The following is a 20,416-nucleotide window of genomic DNA, read 5'->3' as shown; positions in this document are numbered from 1 at the left end:
ACAGACATGTCGATGGGGGTCGTTGTCATGGCCAACAACACTGGCAGCAACCCTAACATCAAGGTGGGTACCTGCTGGCCGAACTGCTGGGCCATCACAACACTCACCTAGTGCACACAATTGGTAATTCCTATAAATAGGACTGATATGTAGTTTTCGTATTACTCATGCCCTTTGTAATAAGCTTACGTAAGTTTACTTTAGCGTTTGTGCTCAATGGTTCAACATCTTGACGGTACAGTAATGCCCTCTTTCTGTATGTGGTAGGATTCTAGTCCAATTGGTTTATCATTCCTCACACAACTGTATGAGCTCTCTGAAAAGTAGTAGTGTATGTTTTTAATTATATGTGACTACTGAGACTTGTCTCTGGTAAAAGTTGTGACGCTTTCTGTGTGTAGTTTCAGTGAAACCAAATTCTGGCTCCCGACTAAACGCTGCCACATATTCACCTTATGGACCTAATTAGAACATATGACTTAATAAACAGGCTGCAGGCCTTTCCAAGAGTCTGGCCTCAGAGTTCACTTGTGATAAGAGCTATGTGCCATGTGACTACTAATAAGTCATAACATATCTCTATATCACAATGTTTATTACATAAAGACAACTCATAATAGTATTTCACAATAATAGCAGACACTGGTCATACTTTCCCATTGTTGCCAACCTATTATTGGATGGACTACACAGCAAAAAGAGTGTTGTAGGTCTATATGACCTACCACAACGTCGCTTTGAACGCACTTTTGTCGTCTCTCTAACATCTATTTATAGACTTGCCCCTCCCTACCAGTCTACGAGAGGTGAGATCACAAAAACGAAATATAAATACATACTTTGTAGCAGAATGAAGCTGCTTGAAGGTCAGTGATATTTCAACTCATATTGGTATTAATTCAAAGGAAATTTTCTTCTTATATTAAATTAAATGGAATCTATATTAATGTGGTGTTTGAGCCAGCTGTTCTTTAATCAACCCATTCTGTCATATTAGCAAAAGTAAATGCTATATTTACGAAATTTAAAACGACTGAGAACTGATGTGTGAAATCTATCATCTTAAAGAAATTTTTTGTGCTGATTCCAAAATTAGTTTTAGATTTTGCGAGTCCACAATATTTCAGAAGTTATGGAGAATTTAATATTATGAATAATATTTTATTGAAACTAATCCAGCTGATGTCTTTCTGTAAAACATGATGTTTTGTCCTCCAGCATGAATGAACATTATTTTTGAAACAGTCGTTTAACTGGATTTTGTTATTGCACCAAAACTTCCTTTCTTAATGTGTGGAGAAATTATTTTTTGTTTTGTAAAGTTATTCACTCCACTATACGCTGAACGGTACAGCAATCGTTTTCCTAGATTTTATAAAGAAATGGTCTCAGTCGGGAACTTATTTTTATTACAAACAGCATGTTTCATCTGATTGAGACTTCATCAGATTTTATGAAAAACAGTCAGGAGCATTTCAAATGACCAGCTTGGAAGATGGCGGATCAGAACTGATAAACACTCTAAAAGATATTTCTGTTGCACTAGACCCACTTACAAATCGTGAATACCACCGAAAGAGCCAAACGTATGTCTTATAGACCTGAAAACTGGGTAAATAAATCTCGTGCAAGGCGACCACACTGGAACTATCCAGTTCCAACATTTTTATCTGGATTTTTGGGTTTATACAACGTATCTGTAGCTCTACATTGCGCTTTGTTTCAGGGTGTCCATGATTTACAACTGTATCTAGTCTGACAGAAATATCCGCTGACATGACATTCTCTTGATAACTTTTCATAAAATCTGATGAAGACTTAACCAGGTGAAATGCGTTATTTGTAATAAAAATAACTTTGCAACTGAAACTGTTTCTTTATAGATATTCTATTTCATACAGGACCACCATGTTACTTGAGAACAGCCTAGAAGGCTAAAACTAGCTGAGAACAAACAAAATTAATGCAGCAAAAGTGGAAAATTCCAACATGTTTTAATAAATACTTTGATTTGGTATCTGCTGTGAAGAAAATGTGTCTCATACGAGCACATAAAGATAAGGGTAAAATCCAACGTTATCAGCACATCAAAATTAAACTGTTGAAGACTATTGAAGCATCAGATTTAGTGAGCAGTTAAAAGCAATTACAAACTTTGTGAATGTAATTATTAAACTTCTAACACAAGTCGCTAAGAAAGTGAAAAAGTGCAGTGATATCATCCAGATGAAATATGAAAATCACGCTAAATTTCAGCAGAAGATCCGGTTGAATCGTCAATTATGTCTAGCACACCTACAACTAGGAAAAACGTTCATTCTATTGCAGTGTAAATTAATAATCAGATTAGCTAATGAGTATGAACATCTTGTGACTAAATAAATTAGGGAAACACATATAAACAAATTAACGATGTCATAGTTCATGCTCAGACGAAGGGAACTTGTGAATGTGAATGAGCAGCCTACAATAAATTAACATTTTTCTACACATTGAGAGTTTGACAAATATTCAGTTTACAGAAACAGAGTTGAATCTCCTGAATAAAGAACTAAAATCTAACTTACTTTCCAAACTACAAAGTAGTATGACAAAAAGTCTCATAGTTCATACAAAAATATCGTTAGATGTGGCACATCTCCCCACTGTCGGCGAAAACAAAATTACTTATAAAATCTCTGAAATGGTTTCAAAGCAAATAAAATACAGTGATGAAGACAGTTACCAGATTTGGGCCAACCAAAATACAGTGTGACATATTAACAAGAAATTAAATAAACATGGTGCATTAGGCATAAAGGCAACACATTGGTAATATTATCAAAAGATGAATGTTCAATAGGGTTCATGAGTTTTTCGTAAAGAATGATATAAGTTAAAACATGAACTACAAATTTAATGCACAAATGAAGAAAATCCTTAAACTTGCAATTATCTCTTCACAGATAAAGAGATAAAGAAATGCATAGTTGTTAACACCTAAAACCAACATTATGAGCACAAACAAAAATCCATAAAAAGGACATACCTATCGACGCTATTGTCAATAGTGTTGCCAGCCGCTCCCATTTTTGTGAAAAAAATTAAGTTATTTAAACAACAAGTTATTTAAAGAACATGGTTAACACTTGGCTCAAGAATCATAAAAGGTGGCTGTATACATGGAAGAAGCCTGGAGATACTGGAAGGTCTCAGATACATTATATAATGGTAAGACAGAGATTCAGGAACCAAGTTTTAAATTGTAAGACATTTCCAGGGGCAGATGTGGACTCTAACCACAATCTGTTGGTTATGAACTGCAGATTAAAACTGAAGAAACTGCAAAAAGGTGGGAATTTGGGGAGATGCGACCTGGATAAACTGAAAGAACCAGAGGTTGTAGAGAGCTTCTGGGAGAGCATTAAGGAACGACTGACAGGAATGGGGGAAAGATATATAGTATCAGAAGAATGGGTAGCTTTGAGAGATGAAATAGTGAAGGTAGCAGACGATCAAGTAGGGCTAATAGAAACCCTTGAGTAACAGAAGAAATATTGAATTTAACTGATGAAAGTAGGAAATATAAAAATGCAGTAAATGAAGCAGGCAAGAAGGAATACAAACGGCTCACAAATGAGATCGACAGGAAGTGCAAAATGGCTAAGCAGGGATGGCTAGAGGACAAATGTAAGGATGTAGAGGCTTATCTCACTAGGGGTAAGATAGATACTGACTACAGGAAAATTAAAGAGACCTTCGGAGAAAAGAGAACCACTTGTATGAATATCAAGAGCTCAGATGGAAACCCAGTTCCCAGCAAAGAAGACAAAGCAGAAAGATGGAAGGAGTATATAGAGGGTCTATACAAGGGCGATGTTCTTGAGGACAATATTATAGAAATGGAGGAGAATGTAGATGAAAATGAAATAGGAGATATGATACTGCGTGAAGAGTTTGACAGAGCACTGAAAGACCTAAGTCGAAACAAGGCCCCGGGAGTAGACAACCTTCCCTTACAACTATCGACCGCCTTGGGAGAGCCAGGCCTAACAATACTCTACCATCTGGTGAGCAAGATGTATGAGACAGGCGAAATACCCCCAGACTTAAAGAATAATATAATAATTCCAATCCCAAAGAAATCAGGTGTTGACAGACGTGAAAATTACCGAACTATCGGTTTAATAAGCCACGGCTGCAAAATGCTAACTCGAATTTTTTACAGACGAATGGAAAATCTGGTAGATGCCGACCTCGGGGAAGATCAGTTGGGATTCCGTAGAAATGTTGGAACACGTGATGCAATACTGACCCTACGACCTATCTTCGAAGATAGATATATGAAGGAATGGCAAACCTACGTTTCTAGCATTTGTGGACTTAGAGAAAGCTTTTGACAATGTTGAGTGGAATACTCTCTTTCAAATTCTGAAGTTGGCAGGGGTAAAATACAGGGAGCGAAAGGTTATTTCAATTTGTACAGAAACCAGACGGCAGTTATAAGAGTCGAGGGACATGAAAGGAAGCAGTGGTTGGGAAGAGAGTGAGACAGGAATGTAGCCTATCCCTGATGTTATTCAATCTGTATATTGAGCAAGCAGTAACGGAAACAAAAGAAAAATTCGGAGTAGGTGTTAAAATCGATGGAGAAGAAATAAAGACTTCAAGGTTCACCGATGACGTTTTAATTCTGTCAGAGACAGCAAAGGACCTGGAAGAACAGCTGAACGGAATTGACAGTGTCTTGAAAGGAGGATATAAGATGAATATAAACAAAAGCAAAACAGGGATAATGGACTGTAATCGATTTAAATCGGGTGATGCTGCTGGAATTAGATTAGGAAATGAGACGCTTAAAGTAGTAAACAATGGCAAGGAAAGCATTTCTGAAGAAGATTAATCTGTTGACATCGAGCATAGATTTAAGTGTTACGAAGTCGTTTCTGAACTTATTTGTATGGAGTGTAGCAATGTGTGGAAGTGAAACATGGACGATAAATAGTTTAGACAAGAAGAGAATAGAGGCTTTCGAAATGTGGTGCTACAGAAGAATGCTGAAGATTAGATGGGTAGCTCACATAACTAATGAGGAGTTATTGAATAGAATTGGAGAGAAGAGAAATTTGTGGTGCAACTTGACTAGAAGAAGGGCTCGGTTGGTAGGGCATGTTCTGAGGCATGAAGGGATCACCAATTTAGTATTGGAGGGCAACGTGGAGGGTAAAAATCGTAAAGGGAGACCAAGAGATGAATACACTAAACAGATTCAGAAGGATGTAGGCTGCAGTAGGTACTGGGAGATTAAGAAGCTTGCACAGGATAGAGTAGCATGGAGAGCTGCATCAAACCAGTCTCTGGACTAAAGACCATAACAACAACAAACAACAAGCCCTACACATATGAAAATAAATACACAATTTGAGCTGCACAGGGTACCCACATGATCTAGGGCACCTGGTCACAGTTCACGTGGCTCCCCCTGTTGGAGGTTCGAGCTGTCCCTTGGGTATGGGTGTGTCTGTTGTCTTTGACATAACTTAGTTTAGGTTAGATTAAATAGCATGTAAGCCTAGGGACTGATGTCCTCAGCAGTTTGGTACTGTAGTCCTTACCACAACTTTCCAATTCTTCAACTTCAAAAATACGCATTAATTTGTTCCTGATAACAATAAACTTGTTTCTTCTTTAGTCAAATATTCCTATTAAAGAAAAATTAATATAATTAAAAATAATGTAATTGTGTACAAGTAACTAATTCCAGCTGAAATCCACAAGTTCATTTAACTATTATGAATCACTCTTTTATGTAACTACTTTTGGTTTCAAGATAATATATATCCTCAACCAGACAGTTCAGCCCTGGGTAGCTGCATGGCAGGAATCCTAGTTAACATTCATGAAACATGTTAATGCAGGAGATTTTGAGAAATTTAAACACACAGCAGACAAAATCCTTTAGTACAAACATTATGTCCAAGCAACGTAAATCCTACTACACTCCTGGAAATGGAAAAAAGAACACATTGACACCGGTGTGTCAGACCCACCATACTTGCTCCGGACACTGCGAGAGGGCTGTACAAGCAATGATCACACGCACGGCACAGCGGACACACCAGGAACCGCGGTGTTGGCCGTCGAATGGCGCTAGCTGCGCAGCATTTGTGCACCGCCGCCGTCAGTGTCAGCCAGTTTGCCGTGGCATACGGAGCTCCATCGCAGTCTTTAACACTGGTAGCATGCAGCGACAGCGTGGACGTGAACCGTATGTGCAGTTGACAGACTTTGAGCGAGGGCGTATAGTGGGCATGCGGGAGGCCGGGTGGACGTACCGCCTAATTGCTCAACACGTGGGGCGTGAGGTCTCCACAGTACATCGATGTTGTCGCCAGTGGTCGGCGGAAGGTGCACGTGCCCGTCGACCTGGGACCGGACCGCAGAGACGCACGGATGCACGCCAAGACCGTAGGATCCTACGCAGTGCCGTAGGGGACCGCACCGCCACTTCTCAGCAAATTAGGGACACTGTTGCTCCTGGGTTATCGGCGAGGACCATTCGCAACCGTCTCCATGAAGCTGGGCTACGGTCCCGCACACCGTTAGGCCGTCTTCCGCTCACGCCCCAACATCGTGCAGCCCGCCTCCAGTGGTGTCGCGACAGGCGTGAATGGAGGGACGAATGGAGACGACTCGTCTTCAGCGATGAGAGTCGCTTCTGCCTTGGTGCCAATGATGGTCGTATGCGTGTTTGGCGCCGTGCAGGTGAGCGCCACAATCAGGACTGCATACGACCGAGGCACACAGGGCCAACACCCGGCATCATGGTGTGGGGAGCGATCTCCTACTCTGGCCGTACACCACTGGTGATCGTCGAGGGGACACTGAATAGTGCACGGTACATCCAAACCGTCATCGAACCCATCGTTCTACCATTCCTAGACCGGCAAGGGAACTTGCTGTTCCAACAGGACAATGCACGTCCGCATGTATCCTGTGCCACCCAACGTGCTCTAGAAGGTGTAAGTCAACTACCCTGGCCAGCAAGATCTCCGGATCTGTCCCCCATTGAGCATGTTTGGGACTGGATGAAGCGTCGTCTCACGCGGTCTGCACGTCCAGCACGAACGCTGGTCCAACTGAGGCGCCAGGTGGAAATGGCATGGCAAGCCGTTCCACAGGACTACATCCAGCATCTCTACGATCGTCTGCATGGGAGAATAGAATACATGTTTTCACTCAATGAGACTGAGATAAATTTTCAACTTGAAGAAGATAAGTTGAACAAAGAATTAGCACTACTAGAAAATTTATATGAAGTACATTATTTCAAACTGCAGATAATAAAAGTATAGGCAGAAAAAAATTATACAAAGCCCAAAAGAAAATGAAATTAAAAATGGAGGAAGCTAAACAAAAAGCTAAGTGTGTTGCTCTGCAATTTTAAAAAATCGTTTCAAATGAAAAACCAAAACTTTTAAAAATAAAAATATCAAAGTTAGGTCCCTTACTGTTAAAATATTGGTTATGTGAGACATTCTACCAGTACAACAGACCCATTTAGATCCACATAATTTGATGTGATGGTTGCGACAGGGTATACATTGGACATATTAGTAGAAACTTTTAGATATATTTCAGAGAGCACATAAAATGTAATGATGACAGTACAAGTGCCTTTGCACTGCATCTCTGAAGCAACAAACATATATTTAAAATATTAGTGAGAAGCTCCAGATTTTACATTATGATAAGAACCAGAAGCAAATGAATATCTTAAGAAATCAAAATTTCCAGTTATTCATATGTCCACCTGATAACTTCTTAATCAGTAAACAGAACTACAGAACAAAAATTCCTGGACAATTTCCGTCTCATTCTGCTAGTTAACATTCAGAGATCATCTATAAAAAAAATTAAATTTAAAATAAAATCTCACTTCACCATACTCTTTAATATTTATTTTTATTTCGTTTTTGCCATTTTTCATTTTAGTTAATTCCTCAATATATTTTAACTTTTATCATATACACACATAAATGTACAGTCTTCGTATTTGAAATCATTGTTCCAGTTATTCCACACACACAAACGTACAGTCTTTGTATTTGAAATCATTGTTCCAGTTATTCCATGCTTAATATTACCATTTGATCAGTATAATACTTTTGTAGATGACAAGTTGTCTAACCAAGAAGACAGCATTTTTGGACTGAAATGAATAGAAAAAATTTAAAGACACTCTCATTTCAGTTATAAGGCATAGTTTTCTACTGCAGGTAAATGTATTTAAAACACATTCACAGTCACATTGTTAGATTTCTGTGAATGAAGGTAATATAATATATTCCGTTTTATACAGAGCCACAATATCACTTGAGAATGAACTAGGAGGATGAAACTGGTTGCGAACATATAAAGTTAGTGCCGCACAGGCTATGTAAAAACGTAAGGAAAAAGTTTTTGAAGTAGCCAAATGAGTAGATACCTCATGAAACCTATTATCCTATTATCATCTCTAGTTGTTACAGTTTCTCAATTCATGTTAACATAACATGGCGTGATGAATTTAACTGATTACAACATTAGAAATATGTTTTTTTACGGGTACCCTAAAACGCAATTTCGAAAGGATTGTATGGTATCGGCAGAATCAGCAAGAGCTTAACAATATTTTGCTGCTGTTATATACCTGTCTTACGTATAAAAAATTGAATTTACATGATGACAATTTAGATTACTGTCAAAGAGTCTGTATCTACTTGTCGCAATCAACCTTGCTTCAGTTTTCAAAAATGGATTATAAAATTCTATCTGAAAATGGAATGTAGTTCTCCGATAAATGTTTGGATTGTAATAGTTGGCAGCTGGAATATGTAGTGACTAGATGCGCTTTGTCCAAATCCCTACTGCCAAATGCAACTTACTGGAATAAAGGTTTTCCGGAATGTCCGGAAGAACTCAGACATTTGTTTCAGGTCACGACGGATGTCAAGTTGCTCTATAGCATCAACGCACTGCTACTTGGACCACCAGATGAACCAAGTGGATCCTGTTTTGAAAAGATGTTAAATAAAATGTGGGTAATAGGGTATAGTCGAATTAAATTAAGCGTTGCTGAGAAAACTGGGTTAGGAAATGATGTCTATAGATTACCTTAGTTCTCAAACAAGGGCTTGGTCGTATCAAATGTCCAGATGTGCTTCTCTCAATATTACAGTAAGTACCTCCTTCTGTCCCTCCTGATACTTGATCACAGCTTGGGTCCCTTTTACACATTCAACTAAAATAAATTACAGAGATCTTAACGGCTCCATAGCTGTTTCGTCATTGGTGTATAGACTTTAATACTGTCTGGCTCGTCTTGTTTACCCTCTCAGCCTGAAGGTATGCTGACGATTATCCCGTAACATCTAGTAAGTCAACACCATAAAACCATTCATCTTCCACTTATCACATGTAGGGATAATACTCAACGCTCAAAGACTTGTGAATGGGTTTGTTTATTTTACCCAAAGGACTACGGCTGGAGCCAATCTGAGACGAGCACCATCCTGAGCGCCTTCTTCTGGGGCTATGTGGTGACGCTGGCTCCTGCAGGATGGGCGGCGGACAGGTTCAATTCGAAGAACTTGTTGTCGGCCTCGCTCATCCTCTCCGGTATCCTCACCATGCTCACAGAGGTGGCTGCAGACACTGGCGGTGTGGTGCTCGTCTGTGCGTTCAGAGTAGTCATGGGTATCTCTCAGGTACGTGGCTGTGACATCCTTACCAGGAAGACATTATTCGTGTAGTGCTTGTCCCGCTTTCAGCACACAGATTAACTACATTAACACACTTCACATTTTGCAGCCAACCTGACTCTCACTCATGCCAACATGATAAGAGATCCATGTAACAATATGAGGCACAACGCTAAGGTGTGGACGAAGACGTCCCTTAGCATCGTTGTGACACATGATATACAGGGTGTTACAAAAAGGTACGGCCAAACTTTCAGGAAACATTCCTCACACACTAATAAAGAAAAGATGTTATGTGGACATGTGTCCGGATACGCTTAATTTCCAAGTTAGAGCTCATTTTAGTTTCGTCAGTATGTACTGTACGTCCTCGATTCACCGCCAGTTGGCCCAATTGAAGGAAGGTAATGTTGACTTCGGTGCTTGTGTTGACATGCGACTCATTGCTCTACAGATTTTCTGTGAACGTTTAGGCAGGCATCGTTGGTGATGTCTTGATTGGTCCCCATGTTCTTCCACCTACGCTCAATGGAACACATTATCATGATTTCATACGGGATACTCTGCCTGTGCTGCTAGAACATCTGCCTTTACAAGTACGACACAACATGTGGTTCATGCACGATGGAGCTCCTGCACATTTCAGTCGAAGTGTTCGTACTCTTCTCAACAACAGATTCGGTGACCGATGGATTGGTATAGGCGGACCAACTCCATGGCCTCCACGCTCTCCTGCCCTCAACCTTCTTGACTTTCATTTATGGGGGCATTTGAAAGCTCTTGTCTACGCAACCCAGGTACCAAATGTAGAGGCTCTTCGTGCTCGTATTTTTGGACGGCTGTGATACAATACGCCATTCTCCAGGGCTGCATCAGCGCATCAGGGATTCCATGCGATGGAGGGTGGATGCATGTATCCTCGCTATCGGAGGACATTTTGAACATTTCCTGTAACAAAGTGTTTGAAGTCACGCTGGTACGTTCCATGATTAATGCGATTTGAAGAGAAGTAATAAAATGAGCTCTAACATGAAAGTAAGCGTTTCCGGACACATGTCCACATAACATCTTTTCTTTATTTGTGTGTGAGGAATGTTTCCTGAAAGTTTGGCCGTACCTTTTTGTAACACCCTGTATATGTTTGGACACATTTCATGTTGTAAATCTGGACATGGGGCGCGTGCGGCAGTTACAGTAAGCCTGTAGCATACACAGTATCAATAGATATACACGATGCAGAACTATTTTTCATACAACAGATCAAGCTAACCAGCGCTGCGTGAGATTGTTGCAGAAGCATCCTGTTGTCGTCAGCAATGCATAAGTATGGTAGCAATCCTTGGGCATAGAGAAACACAAGTACCTCACGTCAGAAGTCTAGGGAGCACGCTGAGTGCTCAGCACTCTGCCCAAGTTGATTTGTGGAAAAATTATGCTTTGTGAATAGGCCTGAAATGTGGGTACTACCATAAATTTGATCTTCGTGATGCACCCATTATTACATGGAAAATTACATCTTTCTCATGATTTCTATAAATATTTACAGCAGAAACATTCTAATGAATAAACTTGAAATCCTTAATTAAAAAGTACGAGATGGGTCCAATAAGCAAGTTTCCATATTTTATAAAAAAATTACGCACAATTTATCATGTTGAAATAGTTTTAATGACATTATACAATGCTTCTGTTATTTTCTAGATAGTGAGATGTTTTGCGAAGCATTTTTGGTAACGTGACGGAAATTTTTCAAAGCCGGTGTTGTAACCAGGTTGGGTCCTGTGCTCCTGACCTTCTCTTCACTGTCAATGTCACTTCATCATGGATGTTGAAGCGCTTATCTTCAAGACGACTTTTGAGCTGAGATTGCATATGAAACTCATTTGAGGCAAAATCTGGCGAATATGGAGGATGTGGGAACACTTCCCATTTGAATCTTCCGAGCTCCACATAGGTCATTCGAGCTGCATGATGCTGACCATTGTAATGAAGGGAGAGAACTTTGTAAGACAAAAATCCACGGCGTTTTCTTTTGATGACAGCTCATAATTTCTCGAGACATTACAATACTTCTCAGTATAAATTGTGGTGTTGCGAAGCAGGTAGTAACAACCTCTGATAGCACCAAAAGAGAGCTAACATTACTCTTCCTGTGGAATGTACGACAATCGCCATTTTGGGAACTTCGCCACCTTTCATCCACATCGTGCTCTGACATTTTGCCTCAGTTGTCGAAAGATGGACTCAGGTCTCACTGCCATGCGAATGCTCACACAGCCTTGTCCACAAATAAAGCTTAAGCCACGATGTGTGTCGACAGTGGGTTGTTGTTTTGCTGGGGAAAACCGAATAACAGAGCGCAGATCACAAGTGGACAGACTTTGTGGTGGTAACTCCATGCTAACTGTCGGCATACTGGCAAGATACTGCTATAATCGTGGTAAGCCAATGTGAGTGGTGGCAACACATTTCAGTCAAACTCGCCAGTTCCCGCATGTCTTGGGTTTTTTATTTCGCAGAGCAGTAAATTAAGGAAACTTGCTATTGGATGACGCAGTAAAACCTTTCAGAAACACATCTGAAACAGATGCATACATTATGTCCAGCATGTTTTTGAGGAATACCTGTCTTAACTTCTATGTCTAAATTATTAAACTACTTTACTGGTTCAGCAATGACGAATTTTCATTTCTTTTCTTTCGAGATCTAGACTCATAGCTTCATCTATGAGAATACTCAAGTTTTTAGATGCTATTACAGCTATGCAAATTATCTCAGGTAAAATTATAACTATTTTCAAGTTGTTCGAACCCTTCTGGCCAGCTAATTATTCATTTTATATGCCAATACTAGAATATGTAAGCACACATTAATTGTACCAGTCTAAAATAAAGATTGGTGCTTTTCCTTAGGTGTTAAAGATTTTTGTGTCATATCTTCCAAGTCCTAATTTGCATGTGAAATCATTTACGATGAATCAAACATTGTAAACCAAAAATTACTACGAGTACATTTGGAAACAAGAAAAAAAATTGTATTTGCTTTTGTGTCTTCCACGATTCAAAATTTTTTCTTAAAGTTGTTTCAGAGCCGTAATTGAGGGTTTGAACGAAGACTTTTTCATTCTGCGCTCGAAGTTTTTTTTGTTTAATAAAGAAATTTCTTGACAAATGTTGATGCTGTTGAGGCAGCAACCAACCACAAATTTATTTTCAGTTCCTTTATTCAAAGGGTACTGCTACCGGTTTCGAATCGTTGTGATTCACCTTCAGACGGTTTTCATGATTTCATTACAACGTTTTTTACTGATTAATTGTTCTAAAATATAAATAATACATAATTATAAGCACGCCACACAGATGGTCGCGTTACAGATTTTCATTGGATGTGACTTATGTGAAATGTCGGTTTGGAGTGGTTTTCATCACATTCGTCCAACAGATGTGAATCCATTCCCACTGCATTCTTATTGCCGCATACGTACATACGTGAATTTTTCTCGCTGAACACTTTAGATTTGTCACAGGAAAGGTTTCTAGCACACACCACGTGTTTTGATACAATACAAAGTGCTTACAAATATATGAGTGACAAAGATGCTATGATATATCGTAACATCATGAAGATGTATCATGTTTGGAAAAATATCACAAATTCACTTGTGGAACTAAAACTCCTTTTACACTAGTACAGAGAGACATTGATTTTGTGAGCTTTAGAGCGAATACTGTTACATTAATTACAAAGATGATCCTCTTTTTTAGTACTGTATAGGTAAGACAGTACATTATTTATTTACATTTAGCATCATGCTCGAATGAATCGAGTAAATGCGCCCCAAGGCATCGGTTGAATATACATTTACGTATCCAGTAAAATGTTTCATGTTTCCGACTTTGGAATTCTTTTCAAAATACTTGGTGTGCAATCTTAATGTGTCACAGAGTAGTTGGGTCACGTATTATTTCTAAGTCGTCATCCAGTCACGCTTATTTGTCCCTTTGTTGACAGCATCTTTAGAGGTATTTTCTCCATGATTTCAGTTAGTTATCCCGCTATGTCTCGCTGAGGTCTTATTACGGGCTTTTCTGAACCTCACAAACCTGGTGTTGCTTTACGTTTCCTGTGCTGGGATTAAACGTAGTTTTCCAGTTTATTGATCACCTTCCATAGATTATGATAAGCTTCTTCAGTATAACATTAATTCAAGGGCGCTGATGACCTAGCTGTTTAGCGCCCTCCAATATAAATCATCATCACCTTTACACTGACTGACTCAAAGCATCTCCATCGTATTGCCGTTTCGTTAATATGTTCAGTTGAATGCACCGTGCTTGGGTCGATTCAATGCTGGTATTCCTAATTCGTTCAACATCTTGGCGGCACAACTGGTTCAAATGGCTCTGAGCACTATGTGACTTAACGTCTGTGGCCATCAGTCCCCTAGGACTTAGTAGTACTTAAACCTAACTAACCTAAGGACATCACATACATCCGTGCCCGAGGGCATGATTCGAACCTGCGACTGTAGCGGTCGCGCGGTTCCAGACTGAAGTGGCTAGAACCGCTCGGCCACAGCGGCCTCTATAGAAGTCAACGCCTCGTTGTGCGTACAATTCAACTCCGTGATTCGGTATTGTCGTACGCAATCGACGCAGTATGTCTTCGGCCATATCGTCTTTGTATTTGTTCCACAAATGAAGTGAGTTCGATGAAAAAGACGCTGAATGATGACGGCAAAAAGTTATCGAATTTGATGCGCAGAAGACGAAATAACAGCATCAGCGGGTGTGTTACCCAAATGAATCTCATTCTCGAGCAAATGTAAACACTGACAGACTTGCCGATATATTGCGCACAACTTACCATTGACAGTTCTTAAAATTCCAAATGGACTCGGTTCGCGAATATTAACCAATAATAAACGCATATAAAAACATTCGACATTGCTCGAATGAATCGAGTAAATGCGCCCCAAGGCATCGGTTGAATATACATTGACGTATCCAGTAAAATGTTTCATGTTTCCGACGTTGGAATTTTCTTGGTGATGCGTTCTATGTGAAATGTCGCGGCGTCTCCGAGTAAAGCAGTGTTCTTGCAAATGGATCACTTGCGCATGTCGTGTAGAAGCTTATCAGCGCTGTCGCTAATGGTCGTTCAGCTCTCTTTGCTGACGTGAAATAAACTCGTAGTCCATTCTCCAGGTGCACACCTAAATGGCCCATAGCAGGATGAAGATCACGTATGGAGAATGAAAAGATTTTCCAAGCCTCATTGCTGTGCCATATGTACCCATCTGAAATTGTGAAACTTCATCGTTGGCATCAGGAGCTGCTATACCAAATACAACCATGACGCTTCTTTATTTGACGTGGTTTCAAACGTATTTGATGAACTTAGGATTGAAATACTCAACATAGAAGTGTGCTTTGAATGTTTTGGAAAGCAGCCGCAAATACGGAACAATCCAGCTACTGCCAACTACAACGTCCTTATTTCTGACTTTGGGCATTATAGTTATGCTGTTATCCTCCAAGTAGCCACTACGGTACAGGGGGTAACCGCCACTGCCTGTGATCGTGTCAGCCAATAAAGCACGTGGATAACGTTTCGGGCATTTGTTTTCGATCAAGGACGTTGAATCCCGGTTGTCATTGCCACACTGTCCATGAATAGTATTCGTAGTCACTACCTCGTATAACTCTGGATCCGTTTTGGGGATCAGAAATTTCTGCTCAAATGATGGCGACAAGTTCATCCTTCTTATCTTCTCGACCAACCACAGGAGAATATGTGCAGTCCTATTCTCTGTCACACCGAAATTTACGTCCAATATCACACGTCTCCGAAGACATAATAGTATTTCGTAATGAAACCCAACGGCCCTTGCATTTCTGTTTGAATAGTGGTGGTGTAATATCGTGGCGATCGCTAGATGAGTGACTGGGTAGTAGCAGTTGCTTGATTTCGATCCATTTTGCGTCGCAAGTGAAAATGATGAATAAATGTGGTCGACTGTATTGGCGCTTCTAACATACGTCGCTGACAATATGCTAAGTTGGCCAGCATTATTTGCGTTTACAAATCCATTCATGATATTAAGGGGGTGAATGTATTCTTCCGTACCTAATTTTTGCTTATTTAAACTTTATATGTCAGACGTCCCCTTTCGATTTTGACACACACATCAACGGTGAACTGATGAAACAATCTGCGGCATTCCAATATATGAAGGACTTATTTCAATAGTGGTACAAGTCGATTACCTCCACTTCTCTGCCTATAATTCTTCTGAAATTAATGATCCAAAGAAACAGAAAGAAAGGTTCATCTCTAGCAAGAAGCAATATGCTTGGATATTTCTGGTATTTCAACTGCAGATTTTTCAGCGTTCATTTAACTTTGTCTTCATTTCCACGAATCATCAAACGTGGGCGTAAAAAATCGTACAGATGATCTTTTTGTTTGTTTTTGCAACTGTAAGTGAATCATGAATTTTTGTTGGGTATCGAATTGAAACATGAGTAATATCATTGCTAGTACTAGTTAATGGAAGATTCATGAATTCATCATCTTAATAAAAAATAATATCCATTCTCTCCTCGGCAAAATATCGGTGGGTACTGTAATGCATCATACGAACAATGGATTTTGCAGATACGCTGAAGGTTATCACCATCATGTCGTTGAACCAATATGTCGTGAGACACCAAATTCTCTTCAACAACCACAAAAGCAACTTCATTCAATGTCAGTGTATTGAAGCATCTTTCAAGTTCGCCTACAGATCTTTTGTCTGGTCTGATCACTATTTTGTGATCATCCGAAGGAATCCTTTCTAGTCCAGCATTGAACAATTTGACAAATTTATTGTGTTCATGTAAGAGTTGTAATTGCGTAATAATGTTTCGCTTTACCGTAAGGCTGATGGAACAATGCTGACTGATTTCATCATCAGGATTTCCGAGGAAATACATCTGAGGAAAATTGGGTCAGCATTCACTGTCTGCAATAATGCTCCTGCACGATGGTGAATTTGTTCTTGCATATGTTAATATGAAGAGAAATTATTAATTTATGAGCCTTGGTGAAACTTTGTGAATCGTTGATGTTTCTGTGATGTGTCTGTGTACTTGATCTGTAATTCAGTCGAAAAAGAATTTCCCTTAAAGTTGGGTTAAATCCTCATTCTTCGATAATATTCGCCCTAAATGATGTCATTAGGAATGAACTGTTGTATTTTTGCACTCTGATCAGTCAGAACATTATGAAAACCGTCGTACTACCGATATAAACCCTTGCAGGCGATAGCAGCATCACCTGAAGATGAATGACTGCTAGTCACGCACGGTTTAGTATTTTTCCATCTTCAGCAACTATAGCCGTATATAAAGAAATAATAAGTAACCAGTTGCGCATAAGAAATTTAATTTCTTGTCTGGTTTCGGGCACTTAGTGCCCTTCTTCAGAAGGCAAAACCTTCTGAAAAACAGTCAATAAATTAAATTTTTAATGTGCAACTGGTTGCTTATTGTTTGACTGTTTACACACGCCCAATGCATGTAGTATCAGTGATCGTGCTGTCAATGTGCGGAATGGGAAGTTTGACCGAGGGCAGATTGTGTTCACCCGGAGTCTCGGCACAAGCATTTCGGAAACTGCAGGACTTGCCGAGTGTTCGAGGGGTGCTGTGGTGAGTGTATTCAACAAGTGAAAAACCACATCCAATTGTTGTGGGGTTGGGCGACCACTCCTCATTACTTATGTCGGACGTCGTAGGTTGGGCAGACTGGTAAAACAACACATTTTGGCTAACTGTTGCAGAACTAACAACAGACGTCAAGGCTTGTGCCAATGATAACACCACGACATCGGCAACTACGACTGAAATGAGGACGTGTCTATCAGAACTGGGCGTTGCCACAGTGGCATTGCGTTACATGAACTGATGTATCCCGATACCTTCTTCATCATGGTGATGGGAATGTGCAAATACGTCATCTTACAGGCGAACAGCTCCAAGACATCTGTATTGCGAGACAGAGAAAAGCAGGTGGAGACTCCATTATGCTCTGGGGAACAATCATGTGGTCATCTAAGGGTCCAGTGGAGCTCATGGAAGCCACCGTGTCGGCCAAGGAGTATCGCACATTGTTAAAGTCCACGTACACCCCTTCATGACGATCATGTTTCCTGCAGCAGTGGAATTTTTCAACAGGATAATACATCATGTCACAAGACGCAACCCAAAATGCAAAATGTCTTCATTAAAATGTTCACAACAATTCTGGTATCACCAAATGCAACAAAGGTATCATCTACACGTCCAACTAAAGATAAAGAAACATCATCATTATTTAGAGTAATGTGATTAATTTTATCTTTTACGTGTCAAACTTTTTTCAGTTCTTATAAACCTCTTTCTAAAAGTAACACAATTAAAAGAACATACCATTGCAAATTTGTTTCCTAAGTTATCTTCATTTACAAACCAACCTTCTTCTTTTAGTTACATAAGAAATTAGAAATTTATTGCATTTGAGTAGAAAGAGCGGAAATGACAGAAAGTGATTATTAGGAAAATGAGATCTAAGGTATCTGATCATTTGGATTTCATTCAGTTACTTACCAAAAATTTGCAGTACATTCATACAGTTTTACTGGTCCACAGTAAAATCAAATGTGAGAAAAAAATAGAAAAATCCCATACATTATAATTTTTAAAATTATTCATGCAAATTTCAATTTGTTGGTGCATCTGCAAGAATTCTGAAACTTCTGTCGTTAGAAAAAATTAAATGTCAGTTGAAATTCAATGTCATTACCTCAACTTCTTTGTCCAATAATTAATAAAAATTAAAAACATTCATACATTATTTCTTAATAATTATATTCTATTGTATGATTCTTTACATAATAATATTTATATTAAATCATAGCTACCTCCATTCATTTTAACATTTAATTCGTATGTAGGCCTACTACCAAAACAAAATGCAACTTTTGTTGATGACCTAATTCAAAGATGTAGGACTTAAAGTTTGTGTGATACAATGTGAGCATTTCACAGTAAATCATTTTATGTGATATATAATTATTTATATTAATACTACAAGAAGGAGGAATCATTATCTTTAGTGTCAATGACAATGACTAGAGATGAAACGGATATGCTACAACTATCCATTATCAGCCCTATCCGACACAGGTTACTATCTGACTGGGTCCAGATAGTACGCCAAAATCTGGGGAATACTAGATTTTCAATAAATTATGGAAAATTTACAAAATCTACTTTATTTAATTCACATATAAGATACTAAACACAGAAAATTGGAATTACTTGACACAAAACATTGAGAAACAAATTAATTTAACAAAAGATAAAATAGTATTCATACTATTACTGATACTGACAGTGTTTCTAGATACTCAAAGATAAATTATGGAAGCTCCATGAGATATTGGCAGTGAGTCGAGCTGCGAATGATTCGGCTGTTTTCAAATAATGCCTAATTTCACTTGTAATCATGCTTGTTTCTTGTCCATCACGCTTACTATTATTATTTTCATTTACCAACTCGTTAAAGCAATCCCCAAAACGTGTCGTGAGCTTTGCGAGAGATAGTTGATTCAGTCTTGTCTCCTCTGGTGGAAAATTCTTCGCAAAATTCCTATGAGATCTTCTGCTGACTTCTTTCAGTCTCAACAATCTCCAAACAATCTGTGTCGAATCTTGGGTTTAAAAAGTTGGCAGTCGAGTAATTTGGATCTTCATTTAAGAAGCTGAAACGACTTTCCAATCCAGCTACCAATAAGGCCCTGTTGAAACTCATAGGCCCTTTCTGCTGTTTCTACCTTATCTTAATACTTATTTAATACCACAACATGTAATTTTACTTTGGATATGCAGGAGAGACGAGAACTTATTTTCTCAATTTCTTGAAGGACTTCAAAAGCTTAACCCACTCCTCCATCAAACCCCACTGATGTGACATCAAATGTCTAAGCTTATCATGAACAGCCACATGCAGACATTGCCGGTTTTTGTTTCCAGAAGCGTTGTACCATACAAAAGGTGGAAATCCGTCTCATGCCGATAATTGCACCAATGATGCTTTGGTAAATTTAGTTCCTTCTGGACTTTTTTTTTTGTGAGTAAAGCTCGAAACATTGAAGTGCGTACGAGGTATATACCAGAAGCGATTATTCCTTCTTCTTCAACCAGGGCCTTGAATGGCTACGTTATAGTCATCTGAAGCAAATGGAACATCTAGATGAATTATACTCAATCTCTTGAACAGCTTTCTCCATGTTAGCGCCTGTGTCATTAATGAGTAAATGCGTTTGCTTTGGAAAAATTTCCCTGCGATCTGCGACGGAATTAAGTCTCTTTGTGATGCAAAAGGAGACAGCCAGAGTTGCAACCAGAGGGATGTTTATTTAGTCGGTGACCGGTTTCGGGATGCGGCGTTCTCAAATAAACCAATGTTTTCCTAGTAAAATGTCCATCAAAGAGGAAGTAAAGAAAGTGAGTAGTATGCTTATGGTCGCAAATAACGTTCGTTAACCAATGTTAACTTTAACTAACGTTAGTTGGGATTATAAGCTTATGTACACACCTCGGTCACTGCTATTTAGACATTTTATTTGGCAAACCTTGGTTGGTTTGAGAACCAGTCACCGACTAA

At 39.2% G+C, this 20,416-nt stretch overlaps 1 protein-coding gene across 1 annotated transcript in view; it reads left to right on the top strand.

Annotated features, from left to right (window-relative positions):
• Nucleotides 1–6: 6 nt before the first annotated feature.
• The window catches only part of LOC124777962 (putative inorganic phosphate cotransporter), a 57,769-nt gene continuing 37,359 nt past the window's right edge, over nucleotides 7–20,416 (top strand). Inside the window, exons 1-2 of the mRNA XM_047253525.1 lie at nucleotides 7–63; nucleotides 9,498–9,728. Of these exons, the coding sequence (XP_047109481.1) occupies nucleotides 7–63; nucleotides 9,498–9,728 (288 nt within the window). The remainder of the gene's footprint in view (nucleotides 64–9,497; nucleotides 9,729–20,416) is intronic.

This window comes from Schistocerca piceifrons, chromosome 1 (assembly GCF_021461385.2).
Source record: "Schistocerca piceifrons isolate TAMUIC-IGC-003096 chromosome 1, iqSchPice1.1, whole genome shotgun sequence".
NCBI lineage: Eukaryota > Metazoa > Arthropoda > Insecta > Orthoptera > Acrididae > Schistocerca > Schistocerca piceifrons.
Note: the sequence above shows the minus strand (reverse complement) of the source record. Positions and strands in the feature narration are given on the sequence as shown.